We start from the raw sequence: 18987 nt of genomic DNA on the forward strand, positions 1-18987 counted from the left end.
AAATTAAAAGCAAGCAGATTAATTACATAAATCATGGAAAGCAATTCCGTTTTTCATATGCATTCTAGTTTGGTAATCCAAGACAAAGAAAAGATACTGTAACCTAGCAGTATTTCTTCAAATGGTATGTCTTTTATACTTAAGGTAGACAGCAACTGACACCCTTACACTGAGGTAATTTTATTGCAGTTAGTTAATAGTTCCAATGCATGTCCTGAGACAAGTTAGTAAGTGAAAGGATTCAGAACTGCTAAGCGATTTGTTTTCTTTTTTTTTTAAAAGAGGAACAAACCTATGGATTTTTTTTATTTTTTTTTTTAATCACAGTAGTAGTGAAGACAAACTGGCCTGGACTTCACAAATCAAATCAAGATGCTAGGTAATATTGGAAAAGAGAGGCCTAAAGCTATTTATCCTGACAAAAATACCTAATTCCCACTAGAGGTGAGGACTTAAGTTGCTTTATTCACCCAAAGAAGGCCCCTCAGCCCCACGTAGCCATGGGGGCCAAATTTCCAGCTTGTCTTTATGGACCTTCATCACATCAAACAGAGCATGGCTTCCCAAACCTGCCTCTGCTGGGAAAATAAAAGCCAGAAGTAAAAACAGCAAGCCCCTTATTAAAATAGCAGGCAAAGCTGAAACAAGGGGGCACAGCTTTAAGGCAGAGAAGCTCACAGAAGGGTCCCATCTGCTGCCGTGCGAGACAGGGACCAACAGAGCCCGTGGAGTGGAGACTCAGAGGCCACCACAAAATGTTGCAAAATCTGCCCTGGCTTCGCTCAGTGACAACCCCTGATGGCGCTTTGCTTGTCCTGCATGAGGATTAAAGGTCTCCAGCAGTGCCTAGAACTGGCAACACTAATTGCCCCGTGAAAGAGGAAGTTCAGCAAAATGATTAATATATTTAATATACATATATATATACACACACAGAGAGAAAGTAAGTTAACAATTTGTGGAAGTGTTACATTAAGGTTCAGTTTTTGTTTTGTTTTCTTCAACGGGATGAAACAACACATCTACTGATCTACAGACACACATTAACTGAAGATTTACCTGAGACCCTGTAATATGAAGACAGACAGACAAAAGAACGGGATAGAAACAGTCCCCTGAAAGGAAAGAACGTTTACTGACTACTACAGTAGTGTGTGTGGGGAGGGAAAAAAACGGCTAAACTACTCTAAGCTCACCATCTCTACACTGATTGATAAGATATTTATAGGGACATAAAACATCACTAGTACACACTACATGAACACTGATCACTGTTAAAAAATATCATATATGTATGTATAGGATATAACAAGATAGTAAAGGTTACAGTTTTGCCAATTATTGAAGATATATTTTTCTCCCTCATTCTAGTGCATTTATAATAAATCGGGCTAATTTTCTACTCAGGTAAATAAATGTACTCTTAAAAAGCTCTACTTTTACTCTGCCCAATAGGTAACAAAACTATTGAACTCTAACATTCACATTACCACATATATCTGATTCCTAAACATAATGATTTAGAATGTCCTATTGCTATGCAATGTTATAACAGCCATCTCCCCCCAGCCCTCGCATTTTGCATATCTACTGTTGCATCCATGTGGGTGACTGCAGTGGTTAATTGTTGTGGGGTTTGGGGTTTTTTATGTAATGAAAATCTTTTAAATGCAAAAAAAAAAAAAAAAACAAACACCAACCCTATGTACATTTCAGAGAAAATATCGCTTGAAGAATTTGTGTGCTATATATAAAATATATAGACAAGTGGGGTTTTGCTATTTCCCCATTGGTTGAAAGAGAAGAATACATCTAAAGGTTATATAAAGGTATTTGTAGGAGAATGAACAGGGAGTCACAAAGTTGAACAGCACATCTAACTTCTAATAACTGTTGTCAGGTGGTAACTAGACTACACTTACCACTGTAAGAATACAAAGTTAGGCACAAATTATATGATGGCTTCTCGAGGAGATACTGTAAACAAAAGCAGAGAAACAAGGAAAAATATGTTCAGAGTATTGGAGTGAAGTGAGTAAAACCACAGTTGCACTCAGTGTGGAGCGAGGTTTCAGACACTTCCTATAACTGAGGCATTTTTAATTTAAATCACAGAAATCAAATTATCAAAAGAAACATGACAGTGTTTTAAACAGTGATGCCCATACACCTCAGTCTGGCACCATTTCCAAACTACTTCTACACTCAAATGCAGTTTAGACCCAGTCTCAAATGATTAGTTCTTTAAATCTCGCTTTAGTTTTTTTCTACTTGAAAAGATCAAATGGATTATTGTGTTTCTGTTCTGATCTCACATATCGCTTCCTGATGTGCTGTTTAAAGGGTCTCTGCTCGTTTAGATAACAAGTCCTCATAGTATAATTCATACTCATAGAAAAAGTGCACAGACACAACAGGGCAAGCTCTGCCGTCAGTGTAGACAAAGTGACCTCGCTAACTGCAAGAGCCTTATGCTGGATTTATACCAGGACTACAGGAGATCCTCTCCTTTGCTCACTTCCATCCAATCTGAGGGCTGAACTTCCCTTTGATTACACCAGTAACAAAATCCTAGTCCCATCACAGCTGCCTGTTACAAGGATGCTTGTGGGAAATGGGTCAAATTCTGCGCTTAATTTCCTTAAAAGATTTTTCCACCGTGTTTCGTTCATTCTTGCATCACCCGACAAAACTCGGTATGTCACCTGTTGCACAATATGCTTTTGCTATTTCACCAGGTACAGAACACGTCATGGGCATCACCTAGGCCTGGAAGTGGTCTAGCTAGGTCTTCCCTATGGCATGCAGCAGTAAGTCCTACTTCCCTAAGCAACCACTTCCAGGCACTGCAGAAAAGAAAAGAAGAAACAGTGGGGAAACAAAATGGAAAAAAATATCAGGAAAGGCTGGCGATGTTATTGCCACCCATGTAATAATTATTAACATTGGGTCCCCAGTTCTATATCCTTCACTGGCAGTTTAAGTCCCAGGGAAGAGGTTCCCAGTGGATCAATCATATTCATGTAACGTTCACCGCGGTGCTTGGCCAAAAATGGACCCCAGTCAGGCTGTGGAGAGCACACCAACTTGAGTCGCTGCAATGTGGGGGAGAGAAAAGAGAGACTCATTTGAAGTTACGGACCAGAATTACAATGCGGAAGAAATGAGGATAGGCTCATTTAAGATTATTGATGATGGCCCTGCAACGCTCCACTGCTTAGTGTTTGTTTTGCACAAAGTTTGCAAGATTAATAGAGGATAAAGTGCCGAGATTTTAATTATACATTCTCCCCCGCATCATATGAGGGGAGCTCAGAACCACTGCTACAGATTGCAAGGCTTACTTACTGAAGGACATGTGCACAATTACTTAGCCCAGTGGTCTAAGCAGTGGGTAACTGCGTTAAAATAATTGGATTTCTGTTTAGCATATTTCCCAAAAGTATACAAATGACCAAAAAGAAGTACATTGTTATGAATGAACAAAGATTTTAATTTTGAGATGACAAAATGTTTCATTTCTGTCTAGGAAAAAAGAAAGAGGAAAATGTTAACCTAGCAAGCAACAAAAATCTTCTAATCTTTCTGCTGATTTCTTTATTGAATATATAATTTGATTGGCGCATTTACAGATAAAAAGGAAAGAAAACATATTTCTGATGACTTAAGAGGGAACAATTATATGTTTATTACCTAATAAAGTGAATCAGACCTCTATATCAGTTATTTTAATCTCTACTTAATTACCAGTTTGCAACTCTTACCTCCCAAATCAACCATAATAATTTTATGCAGCAGACTCTCTATTCGGAAAATACCAGGCTACAGCTGAAATAGCTTCAGCAAAAGCCCCTTCAAAACAGATCCAACTTTCTGGCGTTTCTTTGGGTGCACTACTAGAGTGACAGCAAGGAGAGCACCCTATTTTTGCCACAACATACATGCCAGTTCTACACACATAAGTTAGAAGATTTGAAACAGAACAATTTGTCTCCATGAGAGAAACTTAGGAGACGATGAACAAATAAGCCTGATTTCATATTAGCTCATTTGCAGTAGGAGCAGTTGTCTCCTGACCTGTGCGCTCCCAACATGTGCTACACAAGGGCTGAATGGCCCTTTAGACAAGTGGCCTGGTTGCCTAGTGCCAACCATGTACTTGGATGCTCTCCCTAGGGTGTCCCACCACTTAATATTAAACTCCTTTGCTCTACACGAAGCAGAAAAGCGTGGTCTTTTCCCTTAGGCATATGTAGTGTGACATATTGAGAGACCAAAAAGATTATTCTATTTTAGTACATCTTCTCTCCTTTTCATTTTTGAGGCATATAACATCCCCCATGGGTTTTGCGGGAGAGCTGAACTGCAAAAAGCGGCTATGGAAAGGGGAGGCGAGTGTCTGTTCCTTATCGCGAGGAGGCAGCAGTACAAGCAGCGTGCAGTGACGAGAGGGCAGAACTGAGAAAGCCTCAGAGGCCCAAAATAAGAGCAGTGAACTTCTTCAGAAGACAAGGTGAAGGCAACGAAGGGATGAAATGCTGACATGAGAAAGACGTCGCTGTACCACGTCCTGCAAGGAACTGAGGAGCCAGCGGGACGGGAACAGCCGGGGTGGCAGGCAGGGCCGCAGCACAGAGACAGGGAGCAGAAGGGGACTGCCACGTTTCTGGAGTGGCAGGGGAAAGCAGCAGGAATCTGATTCGCAAAATACAAAAAAAGCAGCATAAAAATAAAGTGCCACCTGGAATTTTTTTAAGCCCAGGTGCCAGAGAGGATGAGCTTATTCAAGAAAAATGAAGAGATGAAGAAGGGGTGGGGAAAGAAAAAAAAAAAAAAGATTGCCAGCTAAGTTTTATAATGAGCGAGCTATAGAACATGAGGTCTTTTCTTATGTCCTATTCCTGAACTTCATCACATGGCACAACCTCCTGCAGCACATCCCGGATGACTCGGGTACCCAACCATCTCTCACTTTGCAAACAGGCAACTCCTGACTGACATCTCCTAGCAGTGGCTGCTGCGCTCGCTGCGACACGACGGACACCAGCAGTCGATGCTGCCTATGCCTGCACGCTGATTTTGCAAAAAGGCCAGCAAAGCTAGAGCAACTTTCTCTCAGTAACGCCATACCGAGGCTCATTAAATTCGTAACACCTTCTAGTTCTCATAAAAGCCATCACTTAACAGTTTAGGAGCATTTTGTTGAGGAACAGGGAATAGGAGGTCTGCATTTTAAATCAACTGAGTATCTCTTTGCAGCACAATAACTAGCTTACCAGAAAGTAATCCTAGCACTATTAGACGTTCAATATCGCAAAAATCAATGTACAATAAAACAGACAGTCTCCTGCAACCATATTTTTAAGCAGCAAAAAGACAGAAGAATTACCTCAATAAATTTGCCTGGGGCTAGATGCATTTTTATCACAAACATAACTGGGATCCAGATAACTGAGCAGGCCAGCATCAGCCATCCAAGCACCATGGACCAGCCCGGATAGTGGTAAGCTCCGTAAGTCATCGGTTCCCACTGGTAAAAACTGAAGCAAAGGATAAACTGGAAAAAAGGAAGGAAAACAAACGTGTTTGAATAAGCAAAACAAGCCTGTTATGCAACAAATGATAGGTATCCCCACACGGAGTTGGCATATATGGAATACAGATAAAAGCACATACACCTAAGGAAGGGTGCTGCCACAAGCTGTAATAAACAGGTCGGAGTCTGAATCTAATGAGTTTTATGGAAATCTTGCAAAATCCCACAAAAATCACTGTATTTATGCCAGAAGAATTGAAATTAGAATCTTGCCCCTAGAGTAACATGCTTTATTACATGGTCTATTGGCAGTTTTACCTAATGTGATTATGCTAAGTTACTCCATTTCACTTACTGTATGAATAGCAATACATCTGCTTACATTTGTGCATAATTCAGTAACTTTTGGGAAATGCCTGTGCTCGCAATAATTGCACACAGAAGATTTATAGCGGTATAACTAGGTGAAGGCATGTATAAAAATGATCAGTTTTATTTCCAGAGATGTGGAGTAATTGAAAGTCTAATATTAGACTATCCAAATGTATCCAATATTAGCTTTACAGGGGCAATAATAGGAAAGAATATATTGCTTGGTTTTGCTGTGTCTGTTTCCATTGCATAAAAATTGAATTATGACTGATCAGTGTCAATATATTGCTCACCATAATTCACTAAATATTACATTTGGAGGGAACAACCACAGAACATGAAAGTTTGAACTGACCTCGTTTGCTTTCCAAATTTGCTCTCCTTAAGAGACAACAATATTTTCTATTCCCTGGTTATGATTACTGGCAGTAGCTAAGAGTGCAAGTCTGATCAGTAAAGGAACCAAGCAATTTGAAGAAAAGCCTTACAATTCCCTTCAGAAGCGTAACAGGTCTAAGGCAGCGTCTTGAAAACAGCCATTGAAAGGGGGAAAAAAAAAAAAAAAAAGGATAAAAAACACATGCACACAACTTTATTTTTAACAAGGCCCTCATGAGAAAAAAATATATTGCCATTTATGTTACCCTAATAGTATAGATTAAACTGAGCTATGTCTTCAAACTTTTAAAAAAACTATTTGCAAACTATACCTATATATTGGCAAAATCAAACAACGGTTGCCACTGGTAGGTAAGATAGATCTCCCTGGTTTTCATGCACAGCAACAGTATATTTCAGTGAAGACAATCAGTAAAGAAAATCTATGCGGGAAAGTAGAATATCTTCATTATGCCTGTTGGACAAATTGTTCTCATTGCAGAAAATTTCTTCTCCTTGCAACTCAGGGTTTTGTTGAGCTCACCAAAACTCACTAGTCTTTTCACACATGCATTCTCTCTACAAAACCTAAACCTTGTTCAGTTCTCAGAAGAAAATTCCCGCATTCTTGAATTAACAATACCAGAAAGTTACTAACCTTATGCAGAGGCCTTTAGGGTTTTTTTTCCCCCCAAGAAATAAAAAGATTTACCAATGTTTACACCGTGCTGAAGAACAGCAAAAATAGGAGCTTCCCAGCGCATAAACCAAAATAAAACTTCTCTGGAAGAAATGACTGCAGAGGACTGTGGAGTCACCATTTTGCTTCTTCACCTCCCCCAGCTGTCACCACACTTACTATTTCAAAACGCATGTCTTTTCAGAAACTCTAGTAACTTTTCTCATCTGGTACCTAAAAATCTATGAATACTTGTAGGAACTATTTAGCACTGCCGTGAAATCGTGAGGTTTTAAAATCCTACACAAATACCGATAATCTTGCCACACTTATGGTCTGGGCCTGAGGAATTTCAGGCCAAAGAATGTTCCTTCAAATGTAAAACACCGGTGAAAGAAGGCTCAGGTGGTTGATACTGACTTAGCAAGACGACGGCTTTTGAAATGGCTAAAAGAATCATTTCGTTCTAACGCCAAAGCATGATATGCGATTAAGGACTGTATCTGTAGGCTGGCTAAAATGTAAAGCAAACAGTATGTTAGAAAGCTAGATAAATGTGGAGAGAGTTGTTACATTTTGGCTCTGGGATTTGAAATAACAGACGCAGCGATGGTAAAATCGAGAACGTGCCATCTTCTAGATTAAATCGGAATTAGAAGTAAAGAATCATGCCAGGTTTCGGGGTGGAAACACACATTTTTTAAAAAATTATTTAAAAAGAGGAAAAAAAGGAGAAAATAAATAAAACACACCTCTCGTTTAAAGTTAGAACCCTCATTATTTGTTTTAAACCGAGCCCCCCCCCCGCCCCGCGCCCCAGCCGCTGTCGCACAGCGCCACCTGCCGGGGATGCTGGGGGAGGGCGGCCGGGGGGGTACGGGGGGGCCCTCACCCCCCGCCGGGCTTGTCCTTGTTCGCTGCCTCAGGGTCTCCAATCCTCCCTCCCCTGGGTTGTTTTGGGTTTTTTTTCCCCCTTCAGTTTTTTTCCTTTTTTTTTTTTTTTAAGAGACACTGAAGGGGTTTATATTTGTTAGGGAGAACGTAATTATATCGGCTTTTGCAAACATATCTTCATCTTCAAAGCTAAATCTTTTGCCACTCAAATCTCCACGGAAGCCTTTCCAAAGCATGTCTCTCCGATGAGTTTACGACTCAGTAACATGCTTTTCCCTAGCTCAGCCCGAGAACAGACAGGAGGACCATGTAATTTCCTCCCCTTCTCCATCTGTGTAATACATACATATATTTTACGTACACACACACACATATACAACAATCAAAAAAGCTGCTGTGCAGCTGTGTGCCGTGCCAGCATTCTGCACAGCCAGGGAAAAGCTGCCGTAGCAGCATGTGGAGACCCACCATCCCACTGAGCCTCTCCACCCAAAACGCCCATTTGTCCTGTCTCAGCTACTATACACACACAAGTGTCTAGGTACCTGCATCCAAGATCTAATTACTGCCATCCAGAAACATCACAAGCGATGAAGAAACAACTCTTTGGAGAAGACATTCAAAATAGCTTTGCTTACTGTTAAAATAGTTGGGGTCACAAACGCCCAACAGACTCTCCAGAATTTACTCGGCTGGAATCCAATCATCATTTCTATATCTTCACAAAACCTTTGCAATCCTGTAAATAGCAAACGTAAATGCAATTAGGTGCGAAAGGAATCAGCTGCAATTTGCAACACAGCTTTTGTGACCTCCGTTGATTCTAAATACAGAAACAAACTCCGACTTGTTGGTTGAAAACCTCAATGGAGGATCTAACCACACAGTAAAAAAAGCGATTATTAGGGTGGGAACCAGCCTAATTAAATACTTACTTCCTAAGGATTAAAACAAAATTGAGTTTTTACATAGAGATTAAATGTTCAGTATGTTTCAGGTTAAAACAGGAATAGTATGTACTGGTTAGCTGCAATTGTGTGTATACTTGTGATATTTCACTGTGAAGATAAACCTTTTAATATCTGTCTACCTGTTTCAGTACCAACATCTGAGCTCCTCCATTCCCACTACGTGACTGGGGTACAACTGTATCACTCAGCATTAAAACTGATAACGTGCTGTTATTTTTCATTTGATGTGCAAGCAATACTTAGAATTATTAGAGAGCACCTGTAAATATTTTAAATTATATTCAATGTTGTTTGAACAAACAGATCGACTGACATGGTAATTCTTCAGATTATTGTATCGATTGCATCGATAAAGTTACTTGAGTTAATAAAAACACACAAGATTGGAAAATGGTGTTTCAGCCGCCGTGCCATGCAGCTGGGAACGGTGTGTTGGCCCCGCAGCTCCTGCCTGTCGGATGAACACCGGTCTGCTTCCCAGCCGTGTTCTGCAGAGCTCTTTGGGTAAGCGGCCCCTACTCAGCACAGCCATTAGTAATTCATCCAAAGGTAATCTAAACGAAATTGAAATGTCTTCCAGCTTTTCTAACAATGTTAAGAAGAGGGATGTCTGGGGTCCAAGGCTGAGCTTCTCCATCACACGAACATTTCCAGTTTGGGACAATTCTATCTAATAACGCAGGTGATCATCTCTGTCATTTAAATTTTATAAAGCATTATTCTACAGCATTCAGTCTAACTGTTACGATGTGGAGACAGGGGTGGAGCTTAAATATTGGAGAGAAGCCACTGAGTAAGGGAAGAAATACTTGGAACAAAAGTAATAAACTGCCTTATGTTCTTATTGCCCTTGTAGCCAGCCACTGCAGCTGCTAAATATAAGAAAGGATAATTCCCAGGCTTGATCCACCTAATTTTGAAGCCTTTTTGTTGATATCAAGGAGAAATAAATATATCCATCTCACTGTTTCAAGAATTAGGAAGGTAAAAAAGCAACAGCTCAATATTCAGTCTCTTCTGATGCACTTCCAAGAAAGCAAGGCTCAAGGGGGCTCGGGCAGCCCTAAAGGTCTGGCACAGAGGGCGAGCACGGAGTGAAGTGTTCAGGTAGATAGCATGTCAGAGAAAAGCTAAAAAGCTGTGTTATGATAAGAAATAGGGAAGAAAAATAAAGAAATTAAACAGTATGATGGTATTGCAAAAACTGGTATTTGGGAGGAGGGGGAACGTACAACCTGCAGAGGATGTAAGCTTAAAAACCTAACCCAAGGGGACCCAGGTATCACTTTTTTTTTTGTATCTGTAATTCCTCTCCCTTTTTTTCTCTTTTCCACTGTCTACAGCAAATGCTTTTCTTTAGAAAGCCTCTTCTTTTCTCTGTAAAACACATGTAATTTTTACAACCCCTGGAATCACCGTACTTCAGCACCTGTCAGACTCATGGTGTGCTTCTCCATTTTGTAATAAGAGTTTTGTATGCCTGGATCCCCCAGGGTTACCTGAAAGGAGATCTTTGCTGCAACTGAATGATTTGTCTCTGTGTTTTATTTATCTGCTTCTTACAGTTCAGTGCAGCATCTGCAGCGAGCTACGTGGGAGATGCTCACACAGCGGTCATCCCTGCAGCGTGCTGTGGTGGGAACAAAACTGGTTTAACACTAGTTGCAGCAGCATAAGGTATGGGCCTTTCCACAAAGTTTAAAGCTCATTTAAGTGTATCTACTTCAGCCACACTTGCTGCTGCAAAGCAGGTATACCTAGCAGGGTAGTTGCCAGGGGCTTCTGCCTCCAAAATTCATGCAAGCTTCATGCAAATCAGCATAGATTTATTCGAAACTCCAGATAAAAAAATTAGTTCCTACTTGTAATTGTCAGTAGATATTCACAGTTTAAGGCACTTTTAAATATTAGCAGTTCAGGAGTCAAATGAGTGTAAACAGATACAGGGATTGCACAGCACTCCTCTCTTTCCCAGTGAAAGACTGAAAATAGGTTTGTCAGGTTCCACAGGAAAATGTGAAGGATGCTTTAGTTAACAGAATGATGATTAAATCTTAGTATACCTGATCTCCCTCTCAGATCAGTGCTGAATAACTTTGAGAAATAAATGATACACAATATTCCATATCTCAATTTCCACTCTCTAAAGTAGGATGATGTATTCATAAGTGCTGCAGATATAAAATCCATTAAAAAAAAGAATACAAACCTAGACAGAAAACTACTTCAATATTCTGCTCCAGGTAAAATGTTCAAAATTACTAACGCTTTGTACAGATACACGGCAGCAGTTACCACGCGCTCTGACAACGAACCTTCACAACAACAGACTGTCAAAAACAGAATCTAGAAGGAGCACGAACAAAGTTAAGGTCACACATTTTCAGTTTCCAACAGTGTTTCACTCAAGCACGAGGATCTTGGTATTTAGCTTCACATTACAAAATGCAATGGTCGGAATTATGCTGATGATTAAATTAATACCTGCAGCTCTAAGCTATCCTTCACCAATCATGCATCATAATCTAAACAACTAGAGAATAAACAACTATACCAGCCTGTGAAATAAAAAACAGCATTTGACTGGATTATGTAGCACTGACTCTACTGGAAAATAAGTGATTGCAAGGGAATATCCAAGTGTGCCTCTTTTTAATTTAAAAATCTCAACAAGGCTCAGCAAGCAGAACATGTAACAAGAACTAAAGACAGATTTATTTCATCATAAAAGCACCTGCCATGGTTGTGCCTACCTGCTTCCTATGAAGAGTACAAGTACACAGAGAAAGGTGTCAGTGGAGTGTAAAACAGCAGTTGTCAGAGCTTGAAAATATATTATGCCAATTTTAAGCACTGCTTGAAGGAATATAACAAGAGCAGCAGCTCTGCTTGTATTTACAATATGCAAAACACAAATATACAAGCTGTGTTCCCATGAACAGGCCTTAGAAAAGTAGCTTTAATGCAGTAGAAGCAGCTATGGGACATTAGTCAAGCAGATAATGATTGCAAAGTAAAACTTTTTGTGTAAAAGACTAGAAGCTCTTTAGTCTAGTAAAAGTTTAATTCCGGGGAATAACTGAAACAGTTTATATCAAAGGCTTTACTAACATCTGTTGATTAACAATCAGTTGGTACAGAAAGCATGGGAAGAATGATTTGTAATCTGCAGATCTTTTCCAAGTCTGATTACATTCAACTAAAAAAAAAAAAAAAAACAAAACAAAAAACTTCTCCTCTATTCAAATCCTTCATTTGCGGTGCTATTTCTGTATTATTTGATGTTTTTCATAAAAGATACTGTTTTAAGGGATACTGAATTTCTTGGGCAAATCAGGCACTAGCCAGAGCAATTTTGCTTCCAAGCCTAAAAAAATGTTTTTCCATAAAGGCAGGTTTGTAGTGCTTCTGCCACACAGTGTTCAGAGGAGGAACAGAGCCAGTATTTGCTCCCTTCATCCTTATTTAAAAACATACAGAACAAAGAAAATCTTCTGATATAAGTAGTTTGGAGGCTATTTAAAAATATTCTAGGCAAAGAGTTTTTATGTTGTGCACTGATGGCAATGGCTTTAAAGGGGTCAGTCCTTTGGACACAGACGGGGTGATGCTGTAGATGCTGCTGGCCAGGAAGAGTGACAACATCTAGTGCTTTAGCACAGCGTTGGTCAGGCGTGCTCTCAGCAAACAGATCAGGAGGAAGAAGGAGAAAGAAATGAAAACAACAAACCCTCATACTCTTCTTGAGCATTCCCACTCACCATCTCTTATGGAATTGCTATGGTTTTAGGAAAGCTGGGAAATTGCTCAGTTCAGTAACCAGGTGTTAACGCCTCAGGTGACACACACCCGGTGGTGTTTCCACAGGGACGGGCCAATGTTAGACCTGGTGGTAACTGGGGGGAGGGAACGGGCAAACCTTGCGTGTCTTCATAAAACTGAAACACAGAGCAATGGCACACCCTGCCAGCATTGATTTTCAAACAAGGAGTCGTGGTAATTAACCCCCAAAACCCATCTCTCCGCTTGAGGAGATATCTCAAAGTGTTACACTCCGGTCCTTTGAGAAGACTGGTTGAATGGAAAGCTGATAGCAGTTACCAGTATCATTTCACTCACAAAGATTACACTTCCAAACCAACTCTGGTTAACATACTTACATAAAAAACAACAAGCGTTTTCATCAACCAAAACACAATCGGTCTAAATCAACTTTTCTCTCAGACTTTTGACTTTTTCTGTTGTATTCTGTAACGTTTCCCCACTCGGTCACTTAGCTTAAAACCACTCAGACCCGCTCACTGGATTGGCTGTCAGTGGAGATAAAGTACACTTCTGTAATTCCATTAAATTAGAAAAAACAAGGAAGGGTTGATTCCCTGTCCTGTCTATAACATTAATTTCTCAAGCAAGAGCAACACATTCTGCATGTTTTGAATTACAATTTTTTAATGCGTTTATATTACAGAGTGGACCCCACAACACAGATACAGTGCACAGGCCCAGAGCCTAAAATCATGCTGCTATATAGGCACCTTCAACAGAACATGCTGGGATGGTTTGTGTCTATCTGATACAAAATATATAATTAATTCCTGTCCATGGCAACAGCAGAAACAGCCTTATCTTTGTAATCTTTAACACTGAGATTCAGCTCTCCCTTTGCATTTGAATGCAAGCCTTAAGCCTTAACATTCCAAACATAAATTAATCATATGTTATGTGGGGGGATCTTCATATTTCCTACCACAACCATCTGAGATCACACATTTCCAAGAATCAATCTGAAAGCACCGGACAAGTTTGGGAGCAAATCACCAGCTGGTGTCAACTGATGCAGCTACAGTAGCATCAAGGCAATTGCACTGCTTTATACTAGCTGAGGAGCTTCCTCATAATTTAACATACGTCAACATAGATCAACATAACTGGTGATGCCCCTGTACAGAATTAATCAGTCTGAGCAGCTGCGTAGTCTTGATTCTGTGTTACAGACAGATGGGCTAAAGGGAAAGCTGGATGTGTGCATGGAAAATAAATCCTCCCAAAGTTGTTAAATGCAAAGATACCACTTCTAGTTCAGGAAGTCTCTAACCTTAAAACTGCTGGAGTGTGAAAGACCCCCTGGAGAAGTGTCACTGAAGCACTGAGTGCTTGGTCTATTCTTATGCTCATCTGTAAGCATTGGCTTTAAGCTATTGATGGGAGAAGGACATTAGATTATATGAAAGTCTTTTGAATACATGTATTTAAAGGAATCCTATAGTGATGAAGTCCCATTATTCTTTAATTCAAAATAAGGGAATTCTGAGGCTTTTTATTAAAAAAAAAAAAAAAAACCGTTACTCCTTTCATTAAGGATATCACATTACCAACTACTTCACCATATGCTAAAATATGTTACTTTGGGACAGGCTGTCCAATAACAGTATTTTTTCTTACCATATATGTAGGAAACTCCAACAAGCTCGAAGATGGCAATGATGACAAGAGAATAAGAAGCTGCGTAAGTGTCCACAAGCTGTAACATATACATTCCACCCTAAAGAAAAAAAAAAAAAAAAGATAAAAGAGCCATTACTTGTGGCATATAGCTGGGGTCTCTCTTCATACATGTCACAACTCTAACTGACCCTAAGGCAGGCAAAACAGGCCCAGGAGCTGAGACTCTATCCCAAATAAGCATCCCCGCACCAACCAGACACAAGCTCGTGCTGCATTATAGTTTCTTCCTTCTGGATGACCGAATTATCAAATCCAACAAGAAAAAAAGCAGAGGGTACCCCTGAGTCTGGTAACACAGCTGGGCACAGCTGGGTCTCAGTCCTTTCAGATGAAGGACCGAACTGCGACCAGACTTTCCACCAGCAGCCTCTCTAAACACTTAGCACTACGTCAAAAGCAAAATCACCACTGAAACCAGGAATACTGTAATAGTGAGTCCAGTTCACCTCTTTGGAAAGGATATAACGCCTCAGCTTCAGGACAGAAGTTAAGCGTCATAATTCAAGTGAAGGAAGGACTGAATCCATCCTAGGCTTTGGAACAGCAAAGCCGGGCCGGTAGGTGATGAGGTGAGGGGAAAAAGATGTATAGTATAAAATAGTAGAATAGATTTTGTGCACCTCCGCTTGAAAGTGCTGAGAGTTTATAAAGCTGGAGGAATTGGTGGGCAAAGGATGCTGAAGACTGTCAAGGGTAGATGAGAATTTCATTATTGACTCCACAGTTTGCCAAGACTATTAATATGTATCTAATCCACGAAGGAAGGCCCCCAAAACTAGTGTGCATGCTTATATGATATTAAAACTTTTTAAATTTTTTTAATGAATAGCTAACTTACATAAATACTCCGGAGATGTTTGGCTAGGGATAAATTTTAGAAGCAAAGCAAAGCAAATTTTGAACAGCAAAGTCTTTTAAATATATCTCGCTCAGAGCAACCATTTAAAAAAAAAAAAAAAAGGCTTTCAGACTCACCCAATATTTTTGCACATGCGGCAGAATTCGGCTTAATCTTTTGCAAATTGTGCAGGAAGAGAACGGCCACCAGAGGGGGACTGGGGACAGACAGTGATGCTCAAAGATAATATTATTACCTGAGTGATCATAGGAAATCCCATGATGAAAAAGGAGATGCAGCACCCAAGAGTGAACAGTGCCTTGTGCGTACGTAAGTACTTGGGGAACTCATCCGAAACAGAGGTCACTATAGTCTCAATAGTGGCAAACTGAAAGACAAAATAAAAGGAGTCATTTCAGTGCACCCAATGTACACAAAGTGGTCGAACTGGATATAATGGAACATAAGAGACTATTTTGAGTTCTAGGTGTTAAACGCTCAGACATCAACACCAAAGCTTCACCCAGATGAGTTCAGCATTGATGGCCTCACGTCATTCCTCTTTTTGGAAAGCGCTCACTGCCACATGGAAAATAACAAGTAATCTCATCGTCTTCCAAACAAATAAAGAGGAAAAGCAAGAGGAAAGGAATAGGAAACAAAGCCATTTACCATAGTGTCCAATCCAAGTGTCAGAAGCATTAAAAAGAATATTATAGCCCAGAAGGGAGAGAGGGGAAGCCTAGTTAAGGCTTCTGGGTAAACCACGAAAGCAATTCCAGGACCTAGAAATGAGAAAAAAGACTGTGATATACTGTGTCACATTAACGTTGTTGACTGATCAGAAAAGAGGGAGCTGTGAAGAGTCATGTTTCAAAGTCTAATACAATATTATTTTGCTTGATAAAAGTAAAGAAGTTCTGATTCAGTCTCTCCTATTTACAGAAAGATTTAACCGCTGCAGATTTAACCATTTAGCCTCTCATGATTTATTATATTTTGGCTGTAAGTTTCAAAACACTCTTACACTCCTACTTTCAAAGCTACAGAATACATATTTAACCAGTGTACTAACATATTCATCCAAATGCAAAAGATAAACAGAAATCGTGTGCTGCAGCTATGTTTCTTTCCTGCTCTGTGACCACGTTCCTACCACTGTCCCTGCCAATTAGCAGCTCAGCTCACCTCATCAGTGGATGATCAACATAGCAGTCATCCACCCCTCATACTACAGGGATGAAAGGAAAAGAAAATATTCTTTTTAAACTCATCATTACACAGTTAAATGCACAGAGCTGATTCCAGTCATAAGGTAATAACTACCCTGAATCTAAAAAATCCATGAGAAATTCTGGAATAATTCACAGCAGAAAAAATAAGGAGATAAGATCTTTGAAAGACTTAACCAGGAGTTTTCCTTTCTTTGTTGGTTTGATATCCTGGGCTATAACTTTTACTGTCCATAAAGGAAAAATATTTTTACAAATATGCTTAGATACGCCTGGGAGAAAAGGCTACAGGAATGTGGTGGTAACATTACAGTAGGTGGCACTTCTTCTCTATTTATCCCAGCTAAAGGAGTGACCATCTTAAATGCTCTGAAGGATGTTTCCTGTCAGGAGATCCAAATGAGAGCCAAGTTGTGCCGATTCCATGACTCATGGCACAAGAAGGGGCTCCGAACTCACTCTGTCCTGACCATTTCTAATCTGAATTATTGGATCCCATTTCCTACAGCTCCCTGTGCCGTTTCTGTTCAATAGAGAACTGTTGCTGTCTCACATATTGAGAAAAAACAAACAAACAAGCAAACAAAAAAAACCCTCACAAAACCAGTTTTAGCGGCATGTGAAATAATCTCCACAGGCAACTTGTGAAATATTTGCAGTTCTTTCTGAACAAAAGATAAATATGAGAGTTAACAACGTGGTAAAAAAAAAATAACACTGTACATGACTCATTAAGTGTTGCTGCCTTGTTGCTGCTTTCAAAATGTGCTGCAGAAAAATGGCTTTTTGGAATAGAAAGGTGCATGTAGAACTACTATGTATGCATGAACATGTTCTTTCATCTCTTGATTAAAGATATCTTCTTGCCTATTAGAGATAAAGGCTCTGTTTGCACTAGCTTCCTGCTTGTAGAAGTTTAATTAAGTCTCAGAATAAGGAGCTCCCATTAATCAAACTTTTAGGAAAGGTTTAGTTATAGAATACAGAAGTGCACATCTCTCCATCTCGGCTCCTCATAACTCTCCAAGACCCACGTGCCAGGAAGCATCCAAGCACAGTAAACAGTCACAAGGAGACTGGTTCCCACTCTCTCCATCTTCAGAGATTTCAGGGGACACGAACTCTTCCTAAAGGGCTATTAAAGACAGGAAAGCTGTGAAGGTTTTATATGTGTTGAAACAAAAAAAGTCAAATGACCTTGAACTTTCATTTTAAAGTACTAAAATTTTTTCAGCTGCAGTATGTGCTTAATCAAAGTGAGAAAGCAGAATGAAAATAGATTGTCCTGTCTCTCCATCCATGAGAGGTGTTTTATTTGTTCATCAGGTACATTTTTTTCCTGGAAGGAAGATGCTAAGTGGGGAAAAAAAAAAAAAAATAAATTCAGACTAATATTTTAGGAGGGGAAAAAAAAAATCCATCCCTTCAGAGCTGCCACTGCAGCTTCACTCAAGCAGAGCTTCTTTGACTCTAACTCCTTACAAATAATTCAGGTGAGTGCAGTGTGGTTCAGATTTTGGGGTTGGGTTTTTTTTTGTTTATTGTTTTAGGATGGAGGTAAAGGTCTAAAATAAAAAGACTAATAGAAACTCCTAAAACACCTGGCTTCACATGGAGTTTTTCAAACACAGTGGTCTAATCCAGCCAGAAAATGGGATGAGAGTAAAACATTTTTGTTTGCACGTAGCTGACTGGCAGACCAAAAAGGAGAGACAAGACACTGAAGACTGAATTGACATTACATCAGCTTGCAAGTTCAGTTTCCCCTACTACTTGCTATCAAGAAAGAGTTTGCCAGCTGACTATCCCATGAAATTCTCTTCTCAGACCCACCAGCTGAATCTGCAGCCCGGTTAGCAGCCCATCCCACCACGGGTCAACTGGTGCAAGTCCCAGACTAACTAACGCCCTGTGTCTGAGCTGTGGCTCACAAGCTTCTCCTCACCTCAACGTCTGGGCTGCCATGCACCAACCAAAGGAGCTGCAGAAACTGAACGTGACCCGGCACCTTTACTTGCGTCTCTGACAACAGAAGAACCAAAATTCTGTGGGATTATCCATGTTGCAGTTTGGAGAGAAGGACTAAGGAAAAGGAAACTTTCTATTTCTTAACCAGCAGCAAGATATTACTCCTCTCCTCCTTTCACCTGTAGCAGTTGGTTTCTAATAAATTGTTAGAAACATTAGAGTTTCAACAACAGGTATTTTTCAAGAAAAAAATAAAGAATGTTTCATCTGCTTCACCATTTCTTGTTCCTACAACTACAGGATTTCTGTGTCCCCAGCTCAAGCAATCTGTTTTCCATTTAGCTCCCACAACATTGTTAAATGCAGATTAACCTTCATACCAAATTTATCCAGAATGACCTAAGAATATTACCGTACAGAAACTAGGGAAGGTTGTCTTAATTTCTATTCCCTGTTGTCAACTAACTGCTACAATGATGCTCAGTCAATCAGGTATCTTAGGCTCCCTGTAGCACTTTGTGGCATTGAATTTAACCAACACAACAAACCCATCAGAAAAAAGGTTAGTGTCTGCATTAATGTGAAGACAGTGAGACACATCATGTATAGAAACG

General features: G+C 39.9%; 1 protein-coding gene across 1 annotated transcript in view; it reads right to left on the bottom strand.

The window, feature by feature from the left end:
• Window positions 1-2939: 2939 nt before the first annotated feature.
• The window catches only part of SLC6A5 (solute carrier family 6 member 5), a 29572-nt gene continuing 13524 nt past the window's right edge, over window positions 2940-18987 (bottom strand). Inside the window, exons 11-16 of the mRNA XM_074917797.1 lie at window positions 15846-15958; window positions 15430-15561; window positions 14273-14372; window positions 8498-8598; window positions 5390-5557; window positions 2940-3095 (exon numbers count right to left, since the gene is read on the bottom strand). Coding sequence (XP_074773898.1) covers window positions 2940-3095; window positions 5390-5557; window positions 8498-8598; window positions 14273-14372; window positions 15430-15561; window positions 15846-15958 — 770 coding nt within the window. The remainder of the gene's footprint in view (window positions 3096-5389; window positions 5558-8497; window positions 8599-14272; window positions 14373-15429; window positions 15562-15845; window positions 15959-18987) is intronic.

The sequence above is a fragment of the Athene noctua genome, chromosome 14, assembly GCF_965140245.1.
Source record: "Athene noctua chromosome 14, bAthNoc1.hap1.1, whole genome shotgun sequence".
NCBI classification, from domain to species: domain Eukaryota; kingdom Metazoa; phylum Chordata; class Aves; order Strigiformes; family Strigidae; genus Athene; species Athene noctua.